Source organism: Mandrillus leucophaeus, unplaced genomic scaffold, assembly GCF_000951045.1.
Source record: "Mandrillus leucophaeus isolate KB7577 unplaced genomic scaffold, Mleu.le_1.0 Scaffold256, whole genome shotgun sequence".
Lineage (NCBI taxonomy): Eukaryota > Metazoa > Chordata > Mammalia > Primates > Cercopithecidae > Mandrillus > Mandrillus leucophaeus.
The window spans coordinates 1,896,291-1,918,571 of NW_012102654.1; the positions used below are offsets into that span (position 1 = coordinate 1,896,291).

Below are 22,281 nucleotides of genomic sequence, written 5' to 3' on the forward strand. Positions count from 1 at the left end.
CAAAACCAGAAAAAACATATTCCATTCTTTTTGAAGAAGGTGAACTCATGAAAAAGTTCTTCGAGACCATGCCTGGTGCACACGAGGACAGTAATGGCCACGTGCCCACTCTTGGTTCTGACCCTTAAATGGTAAAGTAGGAAGCACCTCTGGTTGAAGCTGCTATCAGGTGGTTTCCCATGAGCAGCTTCTCCGTGGAACACATTGTGATTTACTGTATGGTCTCATATCCTCAGCTGATTGGGTCCTTGTGGACAAAGATCCCAATTTGAACTGCGTTTGCATTTTCCGGTTCCTGGCAGTATGCCTTTCTAGTGGCTGCTTCTCAATGAATATGAACAGTGTCTGTTTCCATGTGCTGCCATGACGAAATCCACAGAACGTTCCTGATGTTCTTTGTGTTTTCCAGAGGCCTTCTGAATGATGCTTTCCATAAAGGGGGCCCGGAGGGTGCCACTACCCGGCTCATGAGAGGAGAGATCACACTTTCCCAGGTGAGGGGACATCACCACACAGAGCCCTTTGGATGGACATTCTCTGCCTATGTGCCTATCTCCCCGAACTTAGGGCCCACCATAATAGCAAACACCTACCTTTTCTGTGAAGGCAAATGTTGTATTAATGATATTAATGGGAATATTGCAGTCACCTTAAAACATACATGCTAATATATTGTGGCAACTGGTGAATGAAAACTGTGATGAAACTATTGGGAAGAACATTATTGAATTATTGACTTTATTTAATCCATAAAAAAAATCAGTAATATTGTTGGAAGGTAAGAAAGAGGGAAATGCTATATATTTTCTTCTCCTTCTTTCTTCTTTTTCTGAGACAGGGTCTTACTCTATTGTCTAGGCTGCAGTGGAGTAGCACAATCATGGCTCACTGCAGCCTTTACCTCCTGGGCTCAGATGATCCTCCTACCTCAGCCTCCCAAGTAGCTGGGACTATAGGCACACATCACCATGCCCAGCTGTGTTTTGTATTATTATTATTATTGCTAGAAATGGGATTTCACCATGTTACCCAGACTGGTCTTGAACTCTTGGTTTCAAACAATCCGCTCACCTTGGTGTTCCAAAATGCTAGGATTACAGGTATGAGCCACCATGCCCAGCCTATATTTTCAATGAATATACAGAATTTAGAGTGAATTTCTAGTAATTGCTATGAAAATCCTGTGTTTTATTTAGACTCCTTTAGTGGTTTCTGATAGTCTGTGTGTAACTTCTAGGAAACCGGCATGGCTAGAGGGAAGAAGCCTGGAAGACTAAATTATATCATGCTAAAGTCTATTTACACTTGACTTGTCTTAAAAAAAAAAAGTCTTATCTTGGGAATGAATGTCATCTTTTAACTTTTCATGTATATACATATACATGTATATACTATACAGACAGAAAAGTACACATAGCGTATAGCTTGATGACTTTCCACACATTGAGTATACTGCTGTCACCAGCACCCAGATCAAGAAACAAAACATTCTCAGTGCTGTAGGCAACACATATCCCCGCTCTAGACACCATCCCTCCAAGAGTAGTACCTTTCTGACTTCTATCCCAACAGAACATTTTACCTGTTTTGGACTTTATGTAAATGGAATGGTGCAGATCAGCCCTTTTGTGTCTGTCATCTTTTGCTCAACATTGTATGAGTGAGACTCATAGTTGTTGCATGCTGCCATAGATCATTTTATTCTCATTGCTGCATGGCATTCCATCACATTGATATACCCCAATCTATCCATTCTTCTATTGATGGGGGCCTGGGTAGTTTTCAGTTTGGGACTATTACAAATAGTGCTGCTATGATGATGTATAGATATCACAATCCATTCTGCTATTAGTGAGTGTATTAGTTTGCTAATACGATTGTATTTGTGTCTTATATAGCACCTTCAGCTGCTACCTACAGCAAACATTCCATAGACTGTATGGCTTAAACAACAAACGTGTATAGCTCACAGTTCTGGAGGCTGGGAGGTCCAAGATGAAGGCACTGGCAGGTTTAGTGTCTGGTGAGGGCTGTCTTCTTGGTTTGCAGATGGCCACCTTCTTACTGTATCCTCACATGGTAGAAAGCAGAGAAAGAGGGGAAAAAAGCAAGTTCTTGGCTATCTTCTCCCTGTGTCCTCACATGGTCATCCCTCTGTGTGTGTCTATGTCCTCATCTCCTCTTCTTATGTGGGCACCAGTCATACTGGGTTAAGATTCATCGTAATGACTTCATTTTACCTTAAATACCTCTTTAAAGGCCTGGTTTCCAAATATAGTCACATCATGAGGCCCTGGGGGTTAGGACTTCAACACAGGAATTTTTAGACGACACAGTTTAGCCCATAACAGTGTACATTTGTGTAGTTTCCAGTTTGGGGCTTGCTATGGTCCAAGTGTTTGTGTCCCCCCCAAAATCCCTATGTTGAAATCCTAACCCCCAAGGTGATGTTATTAAGAGGTGGGACCTTCAGGATGTAATTGGGTCATGAGGGTGGAACCCTCAGGAGTGAGATCGGTGCACTTTTAAAAGAGATCCCAGAGAGCTATCGAGCCCCTTCTACCATGTGAAGACAGCAAGAAGGTGCCATCTGTGAAAGAGAAGACAGGCCCTAACCAGACACCAAGTCTGTTGGAGCCTTGATCTTGGACTTCCCAGCCTTCAGAACTGTGAGAAATAAATTTCTGCTGTTTATGAGCCACCCAGACTCTGGTCTTTTGTTATAGTGGCTAAGATGGGCTAAGAGTATAGCAGCTGAGATGGGCTCTTAGGAATAGCACTGCTATGACTGTGGGTGAATATAATACAGTCTATCCATTCTGTTGTTATTGGGCGTTTGGGTGGTTTCTGGTTTGGGACTCCTAGGAAGAGTACAGCTATGAACATTTTTGGCCATGTCTCTTGGAGAATATATGTTGGCATTTTCAGTGGGTATGTGTCCAGGAATGGAATTGCTTGGTCACAGGGAATGCATATGTTTAGATATAGTAGATCCTGCCAGAGCTTTTCTGAATGGCTGTACAAATTGTCCCCTCACTTCACTTTGACAGTGGATACCACTCATGGAAGAAAACTGCAGGAAGTGCTCCGAGACCTCTGAAGTCAGCCTCCCCAAGAATTTCTCTGTAAATGAAATCTTTGGCAAGGCGATTTCAGCCAGAAAGATCAACCGCCCCATGCTCCAGGCAGCTCTCATGCTCAGGAAGAAAGGTAAGGATCTGATACTGGCCATTCTCAGACCTGACCACACAGAACCCTTGGGAGCATTAGGTCAGAATCCATAGAAGTGAGTTTTAAGATCACAGATCTTCTGAGCCATGATGGAAAGCCTCTTTAAACATGGCCCCAGAGCAAGTGTTATCCAATGGCAAAAGCAGCACTATTAGAATAGCTGGTAAAAGGGCAGAATTTTATTTAATAAAGCAACTGATGCCCATGACTGCCTCGTGAGCATCATTCTCCCCTTCAATGGCACGTTAGTAATGACCCAAATGACACGATCTTTTCTCACAGTGATTTAAAAACAAGGCCTTTTTAGCAACTGTGATTTTCTCAGCCTCTGGGTATCAGACTGTCTGAGCTGTGAGTTGGCTGACATGGGCTCAGATTATGTCACATAGTCTAAGACATGAGGTCATGTTCATCCGTAGGCATTGACTTGGTGTGAGCACCTGACTCTTGTCATAGGCATACTTGAAACCATTCCACCCTGTTATCAGTAGACTTACCTGGTTGTGGCTGAGCCATCCTGTGTCTGCAATTCCTCCCTCCTATTGTGTGGGAAGAGTCTCACCATCAATTCTTCAGTGTCTTCTTTCCAGCCTTGCCTAGTTCTCACCCTCGCTGGTTAAGCAGATAAAGCCAGAGGATAATCCTATCTCTATGTACAGTTCTCTAGTTTTGAAATAGGAACCTAGTCCCTGATTGCCAAGGCAGGTATTCTGGAATTTAGTCAAGCAGAGTTTTCAGTAGCATGGACTAGAAAGAACGCTGGACCTTCGCCTTGTGGCTCTGGGCGGCTCCTAACTTGCCTGAGCTTGTTTGCTGATCTGTGAATCTGGGAGGGGAAGATCGGCCCTGTCCACCCCTGAGGTGGTAGAGATCAAACGAGCTGATGAATGTAAGAGTGCTGCTCCACTGTTGTCAAGGAGGAAGGAGGGTAGTGTCTCCATCTGGGCTTCTGAAGGCCCTGAATGAACGCAGCTCATGCTTGTGTGTGTGTCAGAGGTGTTCATGGGTCAAGATGATTATTTTCCAATTTGTCGGTTGAAAGCTGGGCATAAGAGATTGATAAAAGTGAGCACAACCTGCTTGGCCCATCATTGGGGTCCCCTGGGGGCATCTGGAGCATCTCAGGGCAAAGGTCTATAGCTGGTCCCTCCACTGGTGGCTTTTTGCTCAGGATTCACAACTGCCATCCTCACCAACAACTGGCTGGATGACCGTGCTGAGAGAGATGGCCTGGCCCAGCTGATGTGTGAGCTGAAGACGCACTTTGACTTCCTGATAGAGTCGTGTCAGGTGGGAATGGTCAAACCTGAACCTCAGATCTACAGGTTTCTACTGGACACCCTGAAGGCCAGCCCCAGTGAGGTACGGAGACAGTTCCTTACGGTGGAGAAGGATGTTCAGAGATATTGCAACCAGAGAAAAACTGAGGAGTGAGCAGGTGGGATACATCTCGGGCCTGGCGGGACAGCTCTGAGTCCACTTCTCCCAGACCATGGCTTCTCCTAAAAGACTGTTACCCATTCTTTGATCTAGAAAGTTCTCCCAGAGGTGGGCATTTAGCTCCACTATATAGCTCTTACAGAACTTTGGTCAAAATAGGCATCAGTAAAAGCTGTTTTAGCCCAGTTGCCTCAGTTTACTGACAAAGAAATGGAGATCCTAGGAGACTTGCAAGGCCACAAGACTAGTAGTCAGGTTCATCGCCACAAAGGGTGAGTGGGGATGGGCTTCAGTATAGCCACGGTCTGCCACCAGACACCCTGTGCCCTGAGCCTGTCTCCAGAGATCACCTATCCTAAAGCTCTCTTCTCTTTGGGTGTCCCTACTTTAATCTGCAAAAGGTGATTGGATGGAGATTAAGTTCTTTTCCCTCACATTTCCAACCCTCCACCTCCCCACAAGCTGATCAGAGCAAACCTTGGAGTCCTCGTCATGCTCCATCCTGGGACCTCCCCTTTCTCCTCCTGGACTTTGCTTCTGCTCTTCTCAGTGCCTGCAGTCAGCCTCAGAGCAGGGCTCTGAATCTAGGCCTGCACAGGAATATATCAGTCTTCCTATCGATGGCTTCCGGGTTGGATGAGCTGCTTAGAATTCTAGACTTCCCTTGGCCAAGATGGTAAATGCATGCATCCATGCTTTCTATGACTTCCAGGATTTTCTTCTCTTTTTATTGATTAACTAATTAATTTATTTTTTCCTAGAGACGGAGTCTCACTCTGTCACCTAGGCTGGAGTGCAGTGGTGCGATCATAGCTCACTGCAGCCGCAAACTCCTGAGCTCAAGTGATCCTCCTGCCTCAGCCTCCCAAGTGGCTGTGACCACAGGTTCATGCCACCATGCATGGCTAATTTTTTACTTTTTGTTGTAACGAGGGGTCTCACTATATTGTCTATGCTAGTCTTGAACTCCTGGTTTCAACCAATCCTTCCAGTCTCCCAAAGTGCTGGGATTACAGGTGTGAGCCACCAAGCCTAGCACTTTCTTACTACATACAAATTTTTGATTCATTAAAAATCTATCTGGGGGTAAGATGTAAAGTAAGGATCCACTTTATTCCCCTGAACAGTTAACCAGTCATACCAAGGCCATTAAACAATCTTCCTTACCAATTGGACATGACACTTTTCTTAGAAACTAAATTCTTATGTGTATTTGAGTCTATTTCATAGATATGTCTGTTTCTTTTCTAGTGCCAAATTTCTACCTTTTGTAACTTCATCAATTGTTGACTCTAAGCCCTCACTACAGTTCTTTTCCAGACACATTTTTTGGTCTACTGATGCCTGTTCATTTTCCCAGATGAATTTTAATGTCACCTTGATAAGTGTGTATCCTCTCCTAATCCTCTTGCAATTTCAGAAGTGGCTGAAGCCAGTAGGTCTGTGTGGGGTCGTATGTACCTGTGTTTTCATGCGTATGTGATGTCATTAAATGCTTTCCATTTTTGCAGTAGATGGTTACAAAAGAAAAAGAGTTTTTAATCTCATCATAAAATAGCCCCTGTTTGCATTCTGGTGAGTTTCTTTCTGGGATTCTTCCATGCTGTTTTGGGCTTAGGTTGTCTTCTTGGATGACGTGGGGTCTAATCTGAAGCCAGCCCGTGACTTGGGAATGGTCACCATCCTGGTCCGGGACACTGACACAGCCCTGAGGGAACTGGAAAAAGTGACCGGAATCCAGGTAATTTGACTTCCGAGCGAACCAAGCTTCCTGCAATTGTCTGTGGTTTCTGGACTCAGGAGAAAACCACGAGCAGAGAAACTGCTGTCCATGGAGTCCATGTATGACTCCCGGGTGCCACTGGTTGGAAGTCCGTCACTCGCCGTGCAGTCAGCATGATGTCCCTAAGGAGCATCTTGTCTCTTTCTCTGCAGTCAGTGAACAGGGAGACAAGAATTTATACTAGTGTTAGTGCCAGGTCCAGATAACTGGCAGCAAGAGTGGGATGTTCAAGGCCAACCTGACTTCACTTTTGAGAGTAAGTATGGAGAACGTTTACCCTAAGCTTCAGGGCCCCTACCTGGCATGCCCGAGTGTGCTGCTGGCACTCAGGTGCAGCCCTTTAGTTCCACCCAGCTCAGAAGGGAGCCTCTTAAGAAAAGCCTGTCCCTCCCTGAGGTGGATGGGACAACCGTCATGATGTCCCTGGGGTTGCCTGGGTATTAGCCTGCTCCTCCAGATCTGAGGCACCTTTCTTTGTTTGGGTTGACCTAAAATCGCTGATCTCACCTAGTCCACAGCCTCCTGCAGAAGTACAGCACCCTCGTCCTGTGAGCACAGGGAGGAAGAGGCAGGAGAGAGCTGGCACTCAGCTGAGCCTGCCACACGTCCAAGGATACACAGCCATTGCCTCAAAGGGAACTGAGTTAGTTTGCTCAGGCTGCCATAACAAAGTACTACAGACTGTGTGGCTTCAACAATAGACACGTATTCGCTCACTGTTCTGGAGGCTGGAAGTCCAAGATCAAGGCGCCAGCAGGGTTGGTTTCTCCTGAGGCCTCTCTCCTTGGTTTGCAAATGGCCGCGTTCTCCCTGTGTCCTCACTTGGTTTTTCCCTGTGTCTTTCTGCTTCCTAACTTCCTCTTTTTATGAGGATACCGGTCAGATTGCACTAGGGCCCACCCTAATGACCTCCTTTAACCTTAGTTCTGTAAAGGCCTCATCTCCAAATATAGTTGCATTCTTAAGTATTTGGGGCTAAGGCTGGGCGCAGTGGCTCACTCCTGTAATCACAGAACTTTGGGAGGCCGAGGTGGGCGGATCAGTTGATGTCTGGAGTTCGAGACCAACCTGGCGAACATGGCTACACCCCATCTCTACTAAAAATATAAAAATTTAGCCAAGCATAGTGGTGGGCACCTGTAATCCCAGCTACTCTGGAGTCTGAGGCACGAGAATAGCTTGAACCCAGGAGGTGGAGGTTGCAATGATTCAAGATTGTGCCACTGCACTCCAACCTGGATAACAAGAGTGAGACTCGGTCTCCAAAAACAAACAAACAAACAAAAAAGTACTGGGCACTAAGGTTTTAACATGTGAATTTTGAGAGTGATACAGTTTAGCCCATGATAAGATTGATTTTTTTTTGTCTTTAATGAATAAATTAAAATGTACACCCAATGACTCCATAACCTTAAAGTATCTTGCCCAAGCTTTGTTCATTTGTCCTTCTACAAACCTGCAAGTCCCAGGAAACAGAGAAGAAAGCGCATCAGACTTGGGGTCAGGGAACCCATGTGCCTGTGTCACTTGCTAGGTCTGTCCCTTCAGCATACCTGAGCCACAGATACTTGTGAAAGTTTCTGGCCGGGCGCGGTGGCTCAAGCCTGTAATCCCAGCACTTTGGGAGGCCGAGACGGGCGGATCATGAGGTCAGGAGATCGAGACCATCCTGGCTAATACGGTGAAACCCCGTCTCTACTAAAACAATACAAAAAACTAGCCGGGCGAAGTGGCGGGTGCCTGTAGTCCCAGCTACTCGGGAGGCTGAGGCAGGAGAATGGCGTGAACCCGAGAGGAGGAGCTTGCAGTGAGCTGAGATCCGGCCACTGCACTCCAGCCTGGGTGACAGAGCAAGACTCCGTCTCAAAAAAAAAAAAAAAAGAAAGTTTCTTGTGAAACTGGGAAAGTAAATCATATCTCACTTCTCTCTGTCTCAGGGTAGGAGGAAGAGGAAGATAGAAGGAAAAATGAACATCATCCCCCTTCTATTTTTTTCATTGTGGAAAAATACATATAATATAAAATTTACCACGTGTGTGTGTGTGTGTGTGTGTGTGTGTGTGTGTGTGTGGACAGTTCAGTGATGTTAAGAATATGCACATTGTTGTGCAGTCATCACCACCATTCACCTCCAGAACTTTTTCATCTTCCCCACATGAAACTCTGCACCATCAAACACGAACTCTCCATTCCCCCTGCCCCGGCCCCTGGCACCTGCCATCCTGCTTTTTTCCTCTGTGAATTGGATTCCTGTAGGGACCTAATGTAAGTAGAATCACAATATTTGTCTTTTTGTAACCAGCTTACTTCATTTAGCATAATGTCTCCAAGGTTGACCCATGTCCTGGCATGGGTCTGAATTTCCTTTTTAGGATAGAACACTAACTACTCCACTGTATTGATAGACCACATTGGGTTTATCCCCTCAGCTATTCAAGGACGCCTGACTTGCTTTTGCCTCTTGGCTATTGAGAATAGCGCTGCTATGAACGTGGGTGTGCATGTCTCTCTTTGAGGCCCTGTTTTCAATGCTTCTGGGTGTATACCTAGGATTGGAATTGCTGGATCATATGGAAATTCTATTTTTCTTTTATTTATTATTATTATTTCTTTTTTCAGATGGAGTCTTGCTCTGTTGGCCAGGCTGGAGTGTAGTGGCACAATATTGGCTCACTGCAACCTCCGCCTCCCGGGATCAAGTGATTTCTGGCTAATTTTTGTATTTTTAATAGACACAGGGTTTCCCCATGTTGGTCAGGCTGGTCTTGAACTCCTGACCTCACGTGATCCACCCGCCTCAGCCTCCCAAAGCATGAGGATTACAGGCGTGAGCCACTGTGCCTGGCCAAAATTCTATTTTTGAATTTTTGAGGAAATGCTGTGCTGTTTTTCACAGCAGCTATACCCTTTTATATCCCCACAGAAAAATCACCCCTTTTTAAACAGGGGAGCCTATGTCTCTCTCTCAGAGGAGGGCAGTGGGCATCAGTCATGAACAGGCTTTGTAAATTGCACAAACATACAAGAGGATCATTAAAGTAGGAATCCCCCACTTTTCCCACCCCCAAAAGCAGAGGCATCCCCTGATGTGTGATCTAGCTAACTGAGGACACATGGCAGGAGGGGCCCTAAGGGGCACCAGCCCTGCTCACGGGCCTTGGCTCCCCCTGACTATGGACTCATGACCATCAGGGGACACCAGGATGCCCTCCCGCATCACGCTGAGTACCTCCCTGCCCCCAGGTCTTCTCCAGATGCCACAGAGGTGGGGAGACTCATCTCCTGTGTCCCCCTCTGCAGACGCCCAGGCAGAGTCTCCTATGGTTATAGAGAAGGTAGGTTTCTTAGCTTATGTCCCCATTTTAGAGGTAACAAAACCGAGTCACTGAGGAGAATGAATTTTTTCTTGGGTTACACCTTTAGGACTAAAAGTGACCATTCCAGCAATAGGATTGACAGCGTGTCTGGCAGCAGAGTTCACACGTAAGGTGATATTCACACACGTGTGCTCAGTAGCAGGCTCCTTGTTATTTCTGCCTCAGGGAAACTGATTCCAGTAAGGTACAAAAGCTACCATAAGGACTGCTTGTTCAGGAATTTCCTATTTACTGAGACGGGTTAGTCTAAGCCCTCAAGGACTCCTGAGAACAGGCCTGGGACCTGCCGGTGGAAGGCTATTAGGGGCTAGACTGTGTCCCCCAAAATTAATACAGTGAAGTCCTAACCGCTAATACCTCAGGACGTGACTGGGTCTGAAAAAAGGGCATTCAAGGAGGTAATGAAGTTAAAATGAGGTCACAAGGCTGAGCCCTAATCTCATCTGACTGGTCTCTTTAGAAATAGCAGAGATTAAGGACAGGAGCTGTGGCTCACTCCTGCATTCCCAACACTTGAGGCCAGGAGTTCAAGGCCAACCTGGGCGTCGTAGTAAGATCCTGTCTTTAAAAAAAAAAGAATAGCTGGCCATAGTGGTGCACACCTATAGTTCCACATACTTAGGAGGCTGAGGTGGGAGGATCCCTTGAGCCAAGGAGGTCAAGGCTGCGGTCAGCTGTGATCACATCAGTGCATGCCAGCCTGGATGACAGAGCAGAGACCCCCAAAAAAGGGAGAAGAGGCAGAGATTAGGACACACACAGAGAGGTGCCAGGAGCATGAGGACACAAGGGAAAGTCCATGTGAAGACACAAGGAGAAGACGGCCGTCTGCCAGCCAAAGAGAGAGGCCTCAGGAGAAACCAGCCCCGCCAGCACCTTGATCTTGGACTTCCAGCCTCCAGAACTGTGAGGAAATAAATATCTGTTCTTGAAACCACATACACTGGTATTTACTCATGGCAGCTGGAGCAAACTAATACAAAGGCCCAGAAAGTTTGATTTTGGCCAACTTGAAGGAGAGACCTTTCGACAGAGGGGAGCGGTCATGGAGTGACTGCTCTGTGAGCTTTGCATGGTGTCCCACATGAGCCTGGGCGACCATCTGAGGAGCTGCCACAGAAGCGAATAATATTAATTAAAGTCCAAACTCTCTGGCTTAGAGCAAGTGATTTTTGCTTCTTGTTTATATGAAGTTCAGTGGGCAGTGGCCAGGGGCTTTGCCTCACACAGTCATTTGGGGATCAGGGTGATGGAGGATGCACTGTCTTCTACATGTGGTTTTCGAGGTCACACTGGACACCTGGCCAGAAGATGGGGAGTTAGGAATGTAGAGAATTGTGTGGGGGTTTTAATGTGCCAGACTGCACTCTTCCATCTGCGTCCATTGGCCAGAACTCAGTCCTGGGGCTCCACTTAACCTGAAGGCAGGAGGGATAATGGAGTCTGGCTGTGCTGGCAGGAGAGGGAGATGGGCTGGTCAGTCGCCAGCTGGGCTCAGGATGGAGCGGCAAAGGTGATCTCTGAGGCCTCCCCTGGCACCAGTACTCGGGAGAGCCTCTCCCGGAAGGAGGCTGCGGCAGTCTCTCTCACTGTACCTTTCCTGCTTACAGCTTCTCAATACCCCGGCCCCTCTGCCGACCTGTTGCAATCCAAGTGACATGAGCCATGGGTACGTGACAATAAAGGTGAGTCAGTTTTGTCTTTCAGTCAGCTGAGTGCTGTCCCACCAGGTCACCTAAAACAACCAGCAGAGACACCCAGGAGACTGAGCTGGGAAGATCACCGGAACCTAAGCCTGGGAGGTAGAGGTTGCAGTGAGCCATGATCACACCACTGTATTCCAGCCTGGGTGATGGAGTGAGACCCTGTCTCAAGAAAAAGAAAAAGTGACCAGCAGTGACATTTGTTAAATATCGAGGGTGATTGAACATCCGCTATTTATAAGGAAATGATATTTCCTGCAAATCTCATTCCTCAGATATCAATGAAAGACAGACCCTGCCTCAGATTCTGTAAAGCAGTGTGACTGATGTGGCCAAACCCCCGCAGAACAGCAGGCTAGGGGGCTTGGGCAGCCTGGCGGGGGCTAAAGCACACACACAGCTGGCCTGTGTTGGGGGAGAACATGTTTTCATTCAACAGGCATTTATCAAGCACTTCCTCTGTGTCAGGCACAGGTCAGATACAAGGAGTGCAGTGATGATCAAGACAGACCTGTCCTCAAGGAGCCCACATTGAGGGCAAAGAGAGAGAAAGGGTCATTAAAATGTTCTTTTTGTTTTAAAGGGTTATTGTAAGGCCAAGGCCACATACAGAGGGTCCTGGCTTATGATCTGGCTGGGAGATCTAACTTGGCTTTCTGACACAGAGCAGGGGTTTAGTATATCCTCATAGATTCACTTTGGGATTTCTCCTCATTTGTCATTGGCCTCATTTAAATGTGAAAGGACCTAAATCTGTGGGTCCAACTCATCAGCAAAAAAGGCCAGACAGCTACTGTGCAGCCAGGTAGACCCAGCTGGAATCTACGTTTTGCCATTTAACTGAGATTGCAGCCTTGGACAAACGTCTTATCCCTCTGAGCATCAGTATCCACACCTTTATAATGAAATGACAATATCTCTCCATGCTGTTTCTGTGAAAATTAAATGAAATGTTATATGCAGACCACGGGGCATAGTATCCAACAGCCATGTGCTCCATAAACTGCAGCTGACAAACAGGAGAGCTGGAGGCTATGGCTGTGCTGGCCTTGGAGACCTTGGGGACCTTTGCTGTCCTGGAGGAGAACCTCAGAGAGAAATTCTGAGATGAATGGAGGATCTTCTGTGGCCCCAGGGATTTTACATTCACAGCCTCAGTGGTTTGGTTACAGCAAGGATGAGGTGTCTGCTCAGAATGGGATCTGTGCTCAGAATGGGTTCTGCGAGGGTGGAGGCAGCCACCATAAACGTAAAGTGGGCATCCAAGCACGAGTGGGTTTACATAGCAAGAAAAGGCTTTTCTGGGACTTAAAGCTACTGCTCAGCATCACTGACGTCCCTTCTATAATTCTGGGTTCTCCTGAAGGGGTGAATGTTTAATCAGGGCCTTCAGGTCTCATCTCTCTGGTGCTAAAAAGGAGTGAGGGGCTTTTTGCCCAGAGTTGGGAGCTGGGTTGTAACCGTGGACAGGGTTATTCTTGTAATTCCCTTAGGGTTTGCATATCCAGCCAGTTTCAAGAGATTATTTGACCTTGAAGGAGTGTGATCAGAATCGCTTTACCCCACCTTGTCTTTCCTTCACCCCATATTTAAGAGCAGGCAGTGAATTTCTGGGGAGTCCCAGCTGCGCCAGGCTCTCAGGGGGCTGGTGCATTGATAGCTACTGAATCCTAAACTAGGTGGATAATAGATCTTTTTGTGTTCTGGCTTTATGGACATTTTTCTTAACACAGAAAAGAAATGAGATGAGAAAGGACATGTGTTTGCTGGGCTCCTCAGCTGAGTCAGTATGAAGCTGTGGGCCTCAGTATCCACAGCTTCCTAATGAGATGATAAAGCTCAAGAGTGAGCTGTTTAGTTGGGATCTGTGCTAGAACATAGGCAAACTAGGATGGTTTGATCCTAGAATGTGAAACATTTCTCAGTGTAAGGTAGATCAAATTTAAAGTCAACTTTTGCCAAGTGCTGAAGGAAAGACTATGGAACAAACTCTGATAAACACTCTAGTTCGTGAGAGGGACTGCCAGATGCCCACCTAATGTTTTCTTGGGCAAAATAGCTTGTTGGGAATTATGAATGAAACGTCGTGTGGGGCCAGGTGTGGTGGCTCATACCTGTAATCCCAGCACTTTGGAAGGCCAGGGCAGGAGGATCACTTAATGCCAGGAGTTTGAGACCAGCCTGGGCAACATAGTGAGACCCCCCTATCTCTACAAAAAAATGTAAAAATTAGCTGGGGTGGTGGTGCGCATCTGTGGTCTCAGCTACTTGGGAGACTGAGGTGGGAGGATCGCTAGAGCCTAGGAGTTTGAGGCTGCAGTGAGCTATGATCATGCCCCTGCCCTCCAGCCTGGGCCACAAAGTGAGACCATGTCCCCGCACTATCCAAAAAAGAAACTTCAGTGTGGGGCACAGCTTGGAGTCATCTGAGATATAGCCAAGTGAAACTGTTCCCCGTGAATTTCTACAATGTGGCTCTGATTGTTCTCCTGCATTTCCTTTAGGATAGTGGAGATATGTAATTGGGGTAAGAACAGCGCACCTTGATTATTTGGTTCATTTGGCAGGACTCCACCGTAATAGTCAGGGCTGGTTAGTGGCTGTTACAAACACCCTGTCCTTTTCAGTGGCTTCACACCAAGTGTGTTTCTCGCCTACAGCACAGTGCAGTGTGGTGGGCTCTGTCCACGCAGCCATTCAAACCACCAGGCTCCTTCTTTCTGCTGCCTCCACCTTCCTCAAGGCCCATGTCGTTCAGGCGAAGGGAGAGAGGCCACGCACAGGAGGTTCCTGTGAGCCCTGGATGCAGCACCTTCTGGATCAAACCTCCTGGATGCAGGGTGTTTGTTACAGCCACTAACCAGCCTTGACTATTATGGTGGGATCCAGCCAAATGAACCAAATAATCAAAGTGCCCTGTTCTTACCCCAATTACGTATCTCCACTATCCTAAAGGAAATGCAGGAGAACAATCAGAGTCACATTTCCTCTGGGAGACACTGGCCGGAGCTCAGTTGTATGGCCACAGCGACTGTAGGAGGGGGAGGTGCTCTGCAAGATGCTACCATGTGCTTGAAAGAAGAGGGAACACAGACCTTTTCAAGCCCTCACAGTCTCTGCCACACCCATAGCCCCCAAAAAGACCGTGGGTGTGGCAAAGCTTGAACAGATTTCATATTTAAGAAGTAAACAGCTCTTAATGAAACACTCGTGGTATTGAGATAGCCAGGTGGGAGGGGGTCCCCAGAGAAACTCCAAACAGCCTGCACACTGGGGTGGGACCTCAGGAAGTTCTTGCCCTTTGCAGCAGGGAGGAGCCTGGCCCCTCCTCTTCCTGTGTGGAAACTGGGATTCCAACAGTGAGGCGGGAAGTGCTCTGGCAGGGAACTCTGGCTTTGCAGAGTCCCTGTTCCCCCTTTTTCACCTTTTCACCCAATAAAACCTTGCTGTTGACTCACGCTTCAAATTGTCTGCAAGCCTATATTTTCATGACCGTAGGACAAGGACCCCGTCTTTAGCTGAACTAAGGAAAAGTCTTGCAATGGTATTCTGCACATGACCATGAATATTATGCTCTGCACAATATCAGCCCCCTGTTTAATATACTGAAAACGCATCACAACAGCACCAGAAATTCTGAGAGTATGGGGGCTTGTAGAGAGGAAAGGGAAGTGTGTTGTTTTGTTTTCCAACATCATAATCTTTGCAGTGTTCTTAGGTTGTAGTGAGAGCCACCTGTTTTTATTGAGTAGGTTGATCAGGGCCTCTTCTCAGCCATTTTCATCTAACACTGGGGTCCTTCACTGAGAAATCTGGGTCATGCGCGATCCAGCAATGGACTGAAATGGCCCTGGCATTCTGTAGACGCTGTGGGGCCTGGGTCCACTGGGCCTGGTGCTTCGTCACTGCCCGCTTCTCTTTCCCTTCCACAGCCCGGGGTCCGTCTGCATTTTGTGGAGCTGGGCTCCGGCCCTGCTGTGTGCCTCTGCCATGGATTTCCCGAGAGCTGGTATTCTTGGAGGTACCAGGTGAGGAAAGCTGGGGGAAGGTGCAGCCGGTCAGGGTGAGGTGGAGGGAGTCTAGATGGTGTGGCCTGATGTGGACTGTCGTGAGGAAGCTGAAACCTTACAGTGGAGCATTGTCTCCAAAGTGTGACCAGGTCGGGGCAGGAGGGTGACTCCAGACCTCAGGGCTGTGCTAGGCCACGAGGCACCTTTGCAGATTAGAAAAGGGCAGACTTCTTTAAGACATTCCATGCCCCCTGCTGGCAACTCTCTGTAATGAGTATAGAAAGCTGCAAGAGCTTTGCCAGGAAAGATGCTCTCTTAGATGTGGCATTTCTCCGGTGCACAAGCCCTGCCACCACCCACAGTAGCCCTGTATAAATGGGCTCATTGCAGCCCCATGGCAAATATACTAGGTAGTGCCTTGTGGCTCTTTCGTTTGAGTCATTTACAGGAAGAAGGGGATGGAGGGAAGCAAAGAGGGAGTATCCGCCTAGAACTAATGGGACTGTGCTGGAGTGTGCCTGTTTGTTTTCTAGATCCCTGCTCTGGCCCAGGCAGGTTACCGGGTCATAGCTATGGACATGAAAGGCTATGGAGAGTCATCTGCTCCTCCTGGTGGGTGCGCTGTCTTGAAACTGTCTTGTGCTGGTCTTGCCTTCTACCTACATGAGCGCTCCACGCCTCAGTGCTTTCCCTGGTCCCAGATCAGAGTAACCTTCCCCTTAAGAGAGTCTGACTTCACCTCTTTCCTCTCCTACAGTGCCCTGTGTCTCTGCACTTTGGGCCTCAGATGCCCCTGCCCCCACACTCTGAATGAATACAGCAGCCCCAAAGACCCATGCTCCAAGGGATCTCCCACTGATCATGGAGGATGGCGGACATAGAATGTACCATCCATCTCCAGAACATTCTTCATCTTGCAAAACTGAAAGGCTATATTCAGTCCTCAGTTCTTCCTCTTCCCAGCCCCTGGCAACCCCTTTCTACTTTTTGTCTCTATGAATCTAACTCCTCTAAAGACCTCATATAAGTGGAATCATACAGCATTTGTTCTTTTGTGCCTGGCTTCTTTCACTTAGCGTAATGTCCTACAGTTTCCTCCATGTTACAGATGGCACCACAATTTCCTTTCTTTTTTTTGAGACAGAGTCTCACTCTGTCACCCAGGCTGGAGTGCAATGGCATGATCTTGGCTCACTGCAACCTCTGCAACCTCTGCCTCCCAGGTTCAAGTGATTCTCCTGCCTCAGCCTCCCAAGTAGCTGGGATAACACATGTGTGCCACCACACCCAGCTAATTTTTGGATTTTTAGTAGAGACCTACTTTGCTGGGTACATTTATCTTTCAGTTCTTGTAACTTTTCATGAATTATTTATTTGATTTTTTTTTTCTCTTGGATTTTCTCTATTTTTGTTCTTTTTCTTTTTGCTTTCTGGAATTACTATTGTTAAAATACTGTTATTGTTAAAATTGCTCTTATTTTTAAAAATCATACTACCCATTGATTTGGGTACTCATATGACCCAAAGCAATCTACAGATGCAATGCAATCCCTGTCAAAATCTCAATGGCATTTTTTACAAAGATAGAGACAGCAATTCTACAGTTCTTATGGACCCACGAAAGACCGCAAATAGACAAAGCGACCTTTAGAAAGAATAAAAAAGCTGGAGGCATTTGAAGCACACTTCCTGATTTCAAACTATATTACAAGTCTATAGTATGATACAAACAGTGCGATACAAACATAAAGACAGACGTAGTTCAGTGGAACAGAATAGAAAGCCCAGCAGTTGATCCACATGTATGTGGTCAACTGATCTTTGATAAGGGTACCAAGAATACACAGTGGAGAAAGGACACTCTCTTCAAACGAATGGTGGTGGGGAAACATGAAAAAGAATGAAATTGGACCTTTATCTTACACCACACACAAAAGTCAACTCAAAATGGATGAAAGGCTTAGATGTATGACCTGAAACTGTACAGCTTCTAGAAGAAAACACAGGGGGAAAGCTTGACATTGGTCTTGGCAGTGATTTCACGGGGGGATATGACATCAAAAGCGCAGGCAACAAAAGCAAAAATAAACACTTGGGTCTACCTCAGTCTGAGGCTTTAATAAGTTTTTGTGGGTTTTTTGTTGTTGTTGTTGTTGTTGTTTGGTTTTTGGTTTTCTTTGCAAAACGGCCCTTTTGATGTGTTGATATATTTTAAGTAACGTGAATTAAATATGTTTCTTTTATTTTTAATTGCAGAAATAGAAGAATATTGCATGGAAGTGTTATGTAAGGTAAGAAGGATCTTGGGTAACATCTTCCCCATCCTGCTTTTTTTTGTTGCTATAAACCGGAAGCTGGGGTATCCATTCAAATTTTAGGGAAGCATCATTTCACAGCCTCTGGGTATAAATTCCTACTGAAAGTAGGACAGTATTTCCGATTGAGAGCCAACATGTATGCAGCATTGACTGTGTGCCAGGTCTTCCTTCAAGCAATTGACAGAAGAGAAAACTGAGTCAGGGGAAGTTAAAGGTAGTTGCCTGAGGTCAACAGCCAGTAGAGCCATTTTGGAAGCCTGCAGTACTGCATTCGATTGCCTCACCATCTAGAGCATTGAAAAAAGTCACTTTATTCTGGTAAACACGTTGTTGGCCAGACCTAGGCCAGACCTCTGCAGACTGGTGACCAGTATGGAGTTCCTGCTCTAAGACGAGTGTAAGCACCATCCTGTAGAGGGGCCCCTCACTTCAGTACTGGCAGGGGAGGCCAAGGCCAAGGCCAAGGTGAGGAGAGACTGGGTCCCAAACCTCCATGCAGCTCAGGAGCAAAAGCAAAGGCTGGGGGAGCCCAGGGGAGGAAACAGTCCCCAGGTTGGCTGGGGAACTAGTAATGCTGCTGGTGACACGGGGATTACAAAAGCCTCCATCTCTGAGTCACAGCCCTGGGGGGGGGGCTCCTCCCCCTCATGTGTGTCCCCCAGCTTCATGTGCTGGCTTTGGCATCTCAGAAGCAATCATGAGTAAAAGTTCCGTTTCCAGGCAGGGCTGCTCCTCCTTCCTCAGTTTCCCAGTCTTTGCCTCTTGCACTCTGCTGCTCCTGATCCCAAGTGTCTCCCCCAAAGTCCTACCAAGGTCTCACCAGTGACCCCAGGAGCCCCTATCCTGCTGTTGTCCTCTAACCTGGACCTTGCTTATTTCCATCAAAATCCATTCTTGAGACAGGCACATTGGGTCACTTAGGAGAACTAGTCTCTTGAAGAAAGTCCTTTTACCAAAAACAAACAAGATGGTGCTCCCATCCTCCTGTTCCAACTTTGAAAAATCATGAGTACATCCACAGCTAGGTATTTACCCAAGAAAATCGATGATATATGTCCACAAAAAAACCCCCAGATACAAATGTTCACAGCAGCCTTATTCCCAACAGCCAGAAATGGAGACAACCCACATGTCCATCAGCTGATGAATGGATAAATAAAATGTGGCCTATCCCTACAGTGGGACACTCTTCAGTTGTACAGAGGAATGACGTGCTGGTGCAAGCTTCAGCAGGAATGAACCCTCAAAAGATGATGCTCAGCAAAAGAAGCCAGTTTCTGTGTCAGGACCGTGGGTGGTGGGGGCAGGAATGTGTTGTCCCCGGGATGGAACAAGCCTCTCACTGCTCCCCTGCAGCAGCACGGGGGCAAGCTCTACAGGGCAGCTGTCTTCCATCCCCCTCCAGGGAAGAGCCCAGGCTTGCTGTCTTACAGTGGTGATGGGATAGTTAGGGATATGTATTGGTGTACACTGAATAATTCACTGTGCATGTTTGGAGTCAGCTTGGTTCCTGAGAGGATGCTAGGAAGGAAGGGAAGGGTGATGTCATGAAGGCTGCTGAATGATGGATGGCTGCACTACTCAGCCTGGCTGCTGTAACAAAGTGTCACAGACCAGGCAGCTTCAAAAATAGATGTTTGTTTTCTCACAGTTTTGGAGGCTGGAAGTCCAAAATCAAGGTGTCAGCAGGATTGGTTCTCCTGAGGCCTCTCCTGGACTTGTAGATGCTGCCTTCTTCCTGTGTCCTCATATGCTCGTCCCTTCGTGGGTGTCTGTGTCCTAATCTCCTCCTCTTCTCTTTTCATTTCTTTCTTTCTTTTTTTTCTTTTTTTAAATATGAGACAGGGTCTCCCTGTATTTCCCAGGCTGGTCTCCAACTTCTGGGCTCAAGGGATCCTCCTGCCTCAGCCTTCCAAAGTGCTAGGATTATAGGTGTGAGCCACTGCGCCCAGCCTAATCTCTTCCTCTTCTTCTTTTTTTTTTTTTTTGAGACAGAGTCTTGATCTATCACCCAGGTTAGAGTATGGTGGCACGATCTTGGCTCACTGCAACCTCCTCCTCCTGGGTTCAAGCGATTCTTCTGCCTCAGCCTCCTGAGGAGCTGGGATTATAGGCACCTGCCACCGTGCCTGGCTAATTTTTGGGGTTTTTTTGTTTGTTTGTTTGTTTTTTGAGATGGAGTATCACTCTGTCGCCAGGCTGGTGCGATCTCGGCTCACTGCAACCTCCGCCTCCCAGGTTCAAGTGATTCTCCTGCCTCAGTGTCCCGAGTATCTGGGACTATAGGCATGCACCACCACGCCCAACTAATTTTTGTATTTTTAGTAGAGGTGAGGTTTCACCATGTTGGCCAGGATGGTCTCGATCTCTTGACCTTGTGATCCGCCCACCTCGGCCTCCCGAAGTGCTGGGATTACAGCCTTGAGCCACTGTGCCCGGCCTAATCTCCTCTTCTTATAAGGACTCCAGACGCGTTGGATTAGGGCCTACCCATATAATCTCATTTTACCTTAATCACCCCTTTAAAGGCTGTATCTTCAAAAACAATCCCATTCTGAGGCCCTGGGGCTTAAGACTTCAACACAGCATTTTTGGGGAGGACACAGTTCAGCCCATCATAAAGGCTGAGGCAGGCGGGTGCAGTTGCTGATTTTGCCTATGTGTGTCTTCTTTCTTAGGAGATGGTAACCTTCCTGGATAAATTGGTAAGTCATTATTTTGAACTGATATCTTTGGAGAATTCCTTTGGGACCTGGGTATTTAAAGAAAAGGCGTCAGCCTCAAGCAGAGGTGCACGGGCAGGGAGGGCACATTTGGGGGCAGTTGAGGGCAGAGTGGACATGGGCAGAGAAAGTCACAGAAACAGATGGCAAAGAGCAAGGAGGAGATTAGCTTGTTTCTTTGTCCTTTAATGAAGGGCAGGTTCCAGGGAATGGGACCAGGGAGGACAGCCTTGAGTATCAGGTAGAGAAGTTTGGAAAATACCCCAAAGGCTAATATTTCCCATCTCTTTAAACTTTCATCCCTTCTGAAACTCCTAGAACCTACTGCTTGCATTTGACATTGTCGGGAATGTCAAACTCAGTGATACCAAATGAAAGCAAATCAGCAGTAGTGAGCTGAGAATGTGCTTTTGCCGAGTACACTTCCCACTCCCAAGACTGCATGGTATAACAGCCTCCCCTTCCCCAAGTGAGGTCAGCGGGGCAGAATGGACGGAGGGGTCAGGCTCAGCCAGGACAGCAGCAGTGGAGGACAGGGAAGGACTGTGGAGCTGTGGGACTTAGGGCCTCTTAATTGGATGTGGGAGTCAGAGAGGATCTAGGACGCTGACCTCTGGTTCACCAGCGGGGCGCTGTGCCTGACACGGCAGGGAAGAGACTGTGAGGATATCATGGTCCCTGCCCTCTGCGGATTCTCAGTTTCCTGGGATTAGGTTTGGAACTCTTGTGTGTGATGGGGACAGGGAACAGGGCATGGCCCAGAGTGGCCATCCAGTCCTGACTCTGTACAGTCTTCTGTCTAGAAGGGTGCCCCTTATTGTTAAGAGAGTGACTCTGTGGTTGCTGCCGGCGGAGTCAGTGTGGAGGGAGGTGTGGATAGGCTCTGCTAGCTAGGTTTTGCTCTGTGACGAAAGCACCTGACACATTTCTGAGAATGTGTCTCCCTTGTTAAGCGACACGTGGCTATAGCTGCTCCATGAAGAGGCGTTGACGTTGTCATTGTCAGTACCTGCAGCAGAAAAAGAGAGATTAAAGATGCTTTGGGACTTTTAATGGTTATTTAAGGGAGGAGAGCTTCCCAAAAAAGTAGGGTTTTGGGGGGTAGAAGCATAATCATTTGATAAAAGACGTACTTGGAACATGAAGAGGTAAGTTATAGTTCTTTTAAGATAGAAGAGAGGAAAAAGGAGAAAAGAACGAAGGAAAATTTGATTTGAGAGAAGGTGGAGAGGGAGAAGGAACCCATGGCCTGTGGCCTCGGTCTCCTAAGCAGATGTAAAAGGTTGGCTATTTGTGTTGAGGGTCTGTGGCTGGTGGAGGGAGGAGAGGTTTGAAGGGTGGGCATTTGGAGAGGTGCTGTGGGTCGGGGGAGGAGGCCCTGGTGTCAAGGGGCTGGCTGAGGGCTGAACCTCTCAGCACCCCATTCCAGAAACCTCCTCACATTCGCCTCCCTTCTTTTTCCTTCTCTAGGGCCTCTCTCAAGCAGTGTTCATTGGCCATGACTGGGGAGGTGTGCTGGTGTGGTACATGGCTCTCTTCTACCCCGAGAGAGTGAGGTAATTGGGCCTCGGGCAATAAGGATTTGGGGGAGGCTGGACTTGGGCTCCTGTGAGAATTGTTCCTCAGATCTTTAACCCCAGAAAACTTCTCAAAAACAAGTAGGTAATCTGGGAAGGTGATGTCTTCACTCTTTAGT

General features: G+C 47.3%; 1 protein-coding gene across 1 annotated transcript in view; it reads left to right on the forward strand.

Moving 5' to 3' along the window:
• The first annotated feature begins 404 nt into the window (after positions 1-404).
• EPHX2 (epoxide hydrolase 2, cytoplasmic) overlaps positions 405-22,281 on the forward strand; it is a 58,398-nt gene continuing 36,521 nt past the window's right edge. The window contains exons 1-10 of the mRNA XM_011983871.1: positions 405-494; positions 3,051-3,210; positions 4,403-4,593; positions 6,290-6,412; positions 11,442-11,516; positions 15,467-15,562; positions 16,078-16,156; positions 17,801-17,835; positions 20,541-20,567; positions 22,056-22,141. Of these exons, the coding sequence (XP_011839261.1) occupies positions 468-494; positions 3,051-3,210; positions 4,403-4,593; positions 6,290-6,412; positions 11,442-11,516; positions 15,467-15,562; positions 16,078-16,156; positions 17,801-17,835; positions 20,541-20,567; positions 22,056-22,141 (899 nt within the window). The 5' untranslated portion in view covers positions 405-467. The remainder of the gene's footprint in view (positions 495-3,050; positions 3,211-4,402; positions 4,594-6,289; positions 6,413-11,441; positions 11,517-15,466; positions 15,563-16,077; positions 16,157-17,800; positions 17,836-20,540; positions 20,568-22,055; positions 22,142-22,281) is intronic.